Source organism: Elephas maximus, chromosome 3 (genome assembly GCF_024166365.1).
Source record: "Elephas maximus indicus isolate mEleMax1 chromosome 3, mEleMax1 primary haplotype, whole genome shotgun sequence".
NCBI classification, from domain to species: domain Eukaryota; kingdom Metazoa; phylum Chordata; class Mammalia; order Proboscidea; family Elephantidae; genus Elephas; species Elephas maximus.
In genome coordinates, this window is record NC_064821.1 from 185191414 (window position 1) to 185198934 (window position 7521).

At 44.0% G+C, this 7521-nt stretch overlaps 1 protein-coding gene across 1 annotated transcript; it reads right to left on the bottom strand.

Moving 5' to 3' along the window:
- Positions 1-2: 2 nt before the first annotated feature.
- LYSMD1 (LysM domain containing 1) lies at positions 3-7493 on the bottom strand. Its single transcript, XM_049880437.1, has 3 exons — positions 6520-7493; positions 1627-1991; positions 3-1226 (listed from the first exon to the last, which is right to left on the bottom strand). The coding sequence occupies exons 1-3, from the start codon at positions 6697-6699 to the stop codon at positions 1088-1090; spliced, it is 684 nt and encodes a 227-aa protein (XP_049736394.1). The 5' UTR covers positions 6700-7493; the 3' UTR covers positions 3-1087.
- Between the last annotated feature and the right edge of the window lie 28 nt (positions 7494-7521).

A 7521-nucleotide genomic window follows, 5' to 3' on the forward strand; every position in this document is an offset into this window, starting at 1 on the left:
CATGCACAGGACTCAATGTTTAATCTCTCCAGCTTCTCACACCTTGTGATCATCACAGAAGAAAGGTGGGAAATAAACACCACTTATCTCACCTCTCACCATTTCCATACAGGAGACTGAGGCTTATTTCTAGTATCAATGAGGCTGCCTTACCTACTTCTTCCGTTTAAGAAACTAAAACAAAAAAAACGGTACCGCAGATCAGTGCTACAAATTGCAAATAAATATACAGTGAGGAGCAAGGCATAGACAGATAGGCTTTTTGGGGGGTGACGGGGTGTAACAAAGGGATCCCCACAACAGAAGGGTCTATCCTCCTCTTCAAACCCTAACACAATCCTTCTTCCATCCCCTTAGCCCCACCACAGGCTGCGTAGAGATGCAGGTCACAGGGGTGAACTGGTGGGATGGAAAGTTCAGAATCTTATAGTGCTGCTTTTCCTCAGAGCAAGAGTTAGGAGTTATGGGGGACTAGTTAGTCAAAGCTGAGCCCAAATCCTTAACTTTCTGACTGAGAGAAAGGGCCAGCACAGTTTCTCATTCCCTGCAGCAGGACTAGATCACTGACTGCCCCACTCCACTTGGCTAAGGAGATGGGGAACCAGCAGACACTAGCTCACTGTTCCTGGGTTCTCCTTTCCATCCAGCGGCTATAGAAATCCCATTTTTTGACTAATAGTAGGAAGGAAATAAAGCAAATAAATATTACTTCAATATAGCACCAAATAAATTAGATACATAGCTGGGGAAAGGGAGGAAGTCGGGGGCTGGGAGATTCCCTGCTTCCCTGCTCTAAGGCCAAGGAATGGTGAAGGGACAGTAAAGGCAGCAGGGATGTAAAAAGAGCCTTTTACATCTGAAGGGCAACTCTAGATTCAGCCAAAAAACTGAGAAGAGGTCTATTTCCCATCCCCTACTGTTGTAATAAAACTTCCTCAGGCCGAGGAAACCCTTGGGTGGACATGGAAGATGGCAGGAGTGGAGGGAGGTAGGCTGGGAAGCTGTGTTCTTGAGCCTCACCTCAGGCTCCTCTCCCCCTCAAGTTGTTCCTTCAACATCTTGCTTCTCTCAGTCAGTTCTGGGGACATCAGAGTTTGAAGATTTCATCTTCCTGGTCCCGTAGTGTCTGGGTCCTTGAGGTCCGTGTCAGCGGCACAGGACCTAGGACCGCTCGTTGCTGCATCCGAGGGGAGCTCAGGTGGGGACCTGCATCCTCCCCAGGCACCCTGCAGGTGAGGAGAAGGGGAAAGAGTGACAAATCAAGGGAAGAACCTGATGTTGGCTCAAATGGAGAGGCACATGGGAAGCTAACCTTCTCCTCCAATACATAAGCTGGTTGCTCTAAGATGGCTTCTTAACACCCTCTGAATAAATCCTAACCCTAGTGCTCCTTCATGGATCATCAGAGCAGTAAGTTGTACTCCAGCGAGAATATAGAATTCAGTTTCCCACCGCCTCTACCCATTCCAGCAGCCACTGGCTCTGCACATTGTCTTGGGGCTACCTGGAGAAAAGGTATCCCCTTGCTTCTGCTGGTACTTTGCTTGCTTGTGTGTGAGGTTTAGGTAAGGCTGGAAGGATGGAGAGATTCATGGAGGGGCTTATAAGGAACCATTCAAGACTCACCCGCTTTCCCCTTTTTTCAGCTTCTGGGCAGCAGCCTTCTTTGACAGACTAATCTGTGAATCAAGCTTCTTAAGGAAGTCAGAGGCCGTGAGGTCGTGGATGGGCATGGGGGGTTCCTGGCCAGGTGTGGGGAGGATTTCACCATTGGCACGTCTCGAACCTGTCTCTTGCTTTTTCCTCTCAGCTGAGCGTGGCCTAACTTCATCCTTACGTGGCTGTACCTCTTCCTCTTCGTCTTTCTCTTCTTCAGAATCCAAACCATTGAACAGGTCTCTGGGCTCTGTCAGGATGGGGATGTAGAGGGTTTTCTTCAGGAAGATGGAGTCATTAGTATAAAGGCGGTTTGCACGCTTAATCTGCTCCATCTTAAAAGAAAAGTCACCAAAATTAATAACAGCAATAACAATTAACCCTACATTTCTATAGCATTTCATGCATTTTAAAAAGTGATTGTACAGTCTTACCTGACCCTGTAACAACCATGCCAAAGTACAAACAGCTGACATCATTTTATAGACCAGCAGTTTTCATACTTTTTGATCTCAGGACCCCTTTACATTTTAAAAAATTATTGAGGATCTCAAAGAGCTTTTGTTTATGTGGGTAAAAGCTGTCAATATTGAATGTATTATAAATTAAAACTGAGAAAATTTTTTAAAAGCATTGATTTAAAAATAACAAACCCATTACATGTTAACAAAAATATTAAAACAAAAAACCCCAACATTTTCCAAAACAAAACAAAAAAATACAGTGAGAAGAGAGGTACTGTTTTACATTTTGCCAATCACCTTAATGTCCGACTTAGTAGGAGACAATTGGACTTGCCGATCTGCACCTACTTTCAATCTGGTGCAGTATCGCCCGTCATGCAGTCCGTGGAAAACTCTACTATACAGTCATGAGAGAATGAGAATGAAAAGGCCAAATACTGACTTATTATTATTAGTATGAAAATCATTTTGACCTTGTGGGCCCCTGAAAAAAGTCTCAAGGACCCCTAGGGGTCCCCAGACCTCACTTGAGAACTGCTGTTATTAAAGGCGAAGGAACTGAGGCTCAGAGGTGAAGTCACCGGCCTAAGATTACTTAGCAAGCTAATGACAGAGCTAGAACTAGAATCCTGAGCCTTTCTATTCCTTCGGGGAATGCTTTTCTCAGTATAATATTAGTAAATCTCATCGATCAAATATTTATCTAGTGCCTATTTACCAAATAATGAACATAGTCACTGGCATCACCATGTATCTATCTGGCCTCCCAAGATAGAAATATCAATGTCATCCTTAACTCATACTTTCCTTGCACTATCCATATCCATCTGGTCAACAAAAGTGCTTCAAAAATCTGTCTCACATCTGGTCTTATCTTTATATCTCCTGCCATTGCTTTAGAACAGACCCTTAGTATTTCTTATCTGGGTTATTGAACAGTTTTTTAACTGGTTTTTCTCCCTCCATTTCTACCTATCCTCTACCCGGTTGACATCTATCTTTCTTAAAAAGATAAATAAATCTGCCCAGTTTATAAACTCCTATAGCTCTCCCCCTCCCCAATCAAAAGATAAAATCCAAATTAGCATTCAAGGGCTTTCTCAATTTAGCCCCCAATAGGAAATGTCTAGCTTCATCTCTCCCCTTCTGCCACCTATACATTTTGCCCTTCCAAACTTTTTTGTTTTCTTTGAATGTTCCATGCTCTTTCACACTTCTGTGTCTTTATCCATGCTATTCCTTCTGCCTGAAATGCCTCCCCACTAGCTCTTTCTGGGCTTGGAAAGCTTGCACTCATCTACATCCCTCCCTTTGTGTTACCTTATCAGGGCTCCCAAAAACCCACTGCCTTCGAGTTGATTCCAACTCACAGCGATCCTATAGGACAGAGTAGAACTGCCCCATAGGGCTTCCAAGGCTGTAACCTTTACGGAAGCAGACTGCCACATCTTTCCCCCACCGGGCTGCCAAAGCATCTGTAGATATTGCCCAAATAACACCTACTCTATTACACTGTTATTCTCTTCTTTGCATGTTTGTCTTTCCTACTACCCTGTGAGTCCTTTAAGGAAAGAGACGGCAACTTGCTGTCTTGTATCCCCAAGGCACTATTCAGCAACCCACAATGTTTCATGTTAATGGGGGTCATTAATGCATTATGAATAAATAATAAAATACAGGAACCATAAACATAGGGCGTCAGTATTTTACTATACGAGAGCCAGGTTGCCAGTTTTACTAAAAATTCATCCTGTATTGGCATCAGCTTGGAAAGCCACATTGGTCAAATATCAAAGATGTTTCTACTCTGTGGCAAGACCTAGGTCCCTAGGTCTCAACTTGACTACTAAATTCTTAGACTGTTATAATATGTTTAAAAATGAAATCAGATTAATCTGAACAATAAAAAAAGTTAACATTGGCTTGTTACTTTTATACTTTTGCTTTGCCAAGTGCTTCTATGCTATTGATTTTATTTTGCTGGGATAATATCCTAGGTCCCTTCCAGCTTCAAGATGTTATGAGTTAATATATGAAGTTTCTGTTTCTTTTATTATTCCTGGAAGCACCATATGAGGAGACATAATCCTACTTTTAAAAGCAATGTGACCAAGGTCAAAGGACCATGGAGCCACAGTCTTTACAGCTAGAAAGGCCCTTCGAATCTAGATAGTATAATAGAACTAAAAAAACCAAACCCATTGCTGTCGAGTCGATTCCAACTCATAGTGACCCTATACGACAGAGTAGAACTCCCCCATAGTGCTTCCAAGGCTGTAATCTGTACGGAAACAGACTGCCTGATCTTTCTCTTAAAGGGGAGTGGCTGAACCATCGACCTTTTGGTTAGCAGCTGAGCTGTTAACCACTGTGCCACCAGTTAGCAATTAAAAGTGAAGGTTTTAGAATGAGAAAACCTGGTCTGAATCCTAGCTCTATCAATTTTACTAGTTGTATAATCTATGTAAAGTTATCTCCCTAGGTCTCAATTTCTTCATCTTTAAATGAGAATAGGTACACCTACCTCATTGAGTCTTATGACGATAATATGAGGTAACACATATACAAAGCTTTCCACATAGCAAGTGTTCCTTAAATGATAAGTAGATAATAACTCTGATAATTATCATTATTTAATACATTTTCCTCATTTTACAAATGGTGAGGAAACTGAGGTTCCAGAGAGGGGAAGTGACTTAAAGTTACTCAGTAAGCAGCAGCATGGGATTAGAACCTAGGACTCTTCTTCACTAGACGACAGAGCTTGTCTGTACAGAGCAAAAAAAAAAAAAAAAAAAGCCTCAGAAAGTACTTGTTGATTCACTGGTAGCCCAGTTTCCTTGTTTGCAAAGCTTCTGAGACCCTGCTGAGCCCCAGGGGCTGCCCTGTACTTTCACACCCACTTCTTTTGCTTAGGCCATTCCCTGTACTTGAAATGTACTCTTTCCTATACTTCCAGTCTCTACGTGTGGAAATCTTAGCCATACTCATTCATTCGAAAAACATCTATTAAGTTGCTATGTGGTGGGGACTATACCAGACTTTAAGAATATAATTATTGACAGGAAATAGTTTCTATCCTTAAAGAAAGGATGTTGTTGTTGTGTGCCATCAAGCTGATTCCAACTCATCGAGACCCTATAGGACAGAGTGGAACTGCCCCATATGGTTTCCTAGGCTGTAATCTTTATGGGAGCCGATCGCCAGGTCTTTTTTCCCCGGGGAGCCACAGGTATGTTCTAACCGAAGACATTTGGTTAGCAGCTCAGCACTTAACCATTGCGTCACCACGGTTCCTTTAAGGAGAGTATAGGCTGTTGAGAAGACAAAAACCTATGCAAATAACAGTATTCCACAAATCGTAGAGAGAAGCACAGAAGAAGTTTCTAAGTCTTCCAAGGACCACAGTGACGGCTGCCTCAGAACCTGCACTGATGTTCACCTCTGTCCCTTCCAAGTAAAAATTAATCTCCATTTCTAACTTCCCATCCTTTGTTAATATCACTACAAATTCAACACATTCTGCCACCTACTATCATTATTTTTGTCCCAGGAAATTTCTCACCAGACTGTAAATTACATGAAGGCAGCAGCCACACATTTTATTTGTTTCTATGTCCAAGATGGTTACCATACTGCTTTAAACAGAGCAAGCATGCAAATGTTGGCTAAATTCAACATTTGTTTGTGTGAAATTGAATGAACAGGATATGGAAAAACACTCGCCAACTTTAACGCAATATATTGTTACACCTATCAAATACACCCTACACATACTTGCTGTAAAGAGAACCTGTTCCTTACCAAGAAAAGCCACCTTACTGGCAAGAAGGCAAAGCACTGAGAAAGGAAAGGACAAGAAGAGATAGGCACACCAGGAACTTAGAACTAAAAACCAGCTCTCCATTATTTGCTGTAAATGTTTTATCATTATCAATTATAAAGTTTCCATGTAGTTAATAGTAGTACAGTCTTTAGAGTCTGACAGATGTTTGAATTCCAACTCAGACACTCATTAGCTATTTCATTTTGGTAAAACTGGTTAACAGATTAATCCATGTTTCTGTTTCTTTATCTGCAAGAAGGGAACAATAATTGTATACTTGAGAGGGGATGTGAGGATCAAATGGGATGATACATGTAAAGCAGCTAGTATATTATCTGGCATAGAGTAGGCTTCAATAAAGTAGTAGCTGCTCCTCTCCTTTAAGGTAGTGGGGCAGGATTTGCCCCAACCAGAGAGAGCAACACTGACAAGGGAAAACAAACAAACAGATTAAAGCCAGAACAGACACAGCCCCAATTAGGAAAAATCCTGGAAAAGTTACTTAGAGGGGTCACTGCATTCAGGACATTCTCTCCTAACTGGTTGTCAGCACCCTAGTCTTGGAAGACTCACCGTCACCCCGTATTTGAGTGCTAGTCCAGCCAGAGTGTCTCCAGGTTCCAGTTTATGCTCCAGGCGTCTTTCCCTCACTGGGGAGCAGACGGACTGCACCAGGCTTCCATAAGAACGAGCCCGGCTCCCTTGAAGCAGTCCTGATCCCCCGAGGGGGGGCTGTCTAGAGGGAGAAGCCATCTCCTCACCCTGCTGACAGCTCCGGTTGCGACTGAGGGAGGACCGGCTAAGTGATGGACAGTGACGGGCCGGCGTCTGGGAATGGATATCCAGGGAGATCCTTCCCCTTCTCTCCTAAATCTTCCCTTCCCCCCGCCCCGACCTCAGCTCCTCTTCACTCCCCGAACCTCCACCCGCCCCCGTCACTCCTCCCCTCCCTCCCCTAGGGACCTAGGATATTCTAGACAGATATTATCTGCCCTCGCTTTTTCTCCCTCCAAGTCCCTTTTCCACAAATCTGGTCCCCTGGGTATTCAGTCTCTACCAAAGTCTCCCTTTGGAACCCCACAACTCCTCGCTACACTGACCTTTGACCTTGGAACTCTAGGTACCTTCCTCAACACCCTTTCCTCAGTTTGCTCCACAGCCGGGCAGCCCGGGCTCCCGACCCCCCTTCGCCCCAGCTCCGCCCCGTCCCGGGGTTGATCCCCTAGGGTCTGGAACGAGCCGGGCCCACCCTAGGTGAGCTGACGTCGCAGATGAAGAGCGGGTGGTTGGAGAGTTTGTAGTCCACTATCCACTCATCGATCCTTAAGGACCTACTCCGCATCAGATCGGTCTTAAATTCGGGTTCAAGCATCAGCTCCACATATAGGTTCTTGTCTCTTCAAATGCTTCGAATCTGCCGAGATTCAAGGGCCTGCTTCCAGCCGGGCGACAAGTTCTTTGAGAAAAGACTTCATTTCCCAAGAGGCTTCGCGCCGGCGGGGTCGCAGGGCACCATAGGAAAAGCAGTCCCCTTTGCGCAAGAACAGTGTTTTCAGAATCGCGCAATGCATGCGG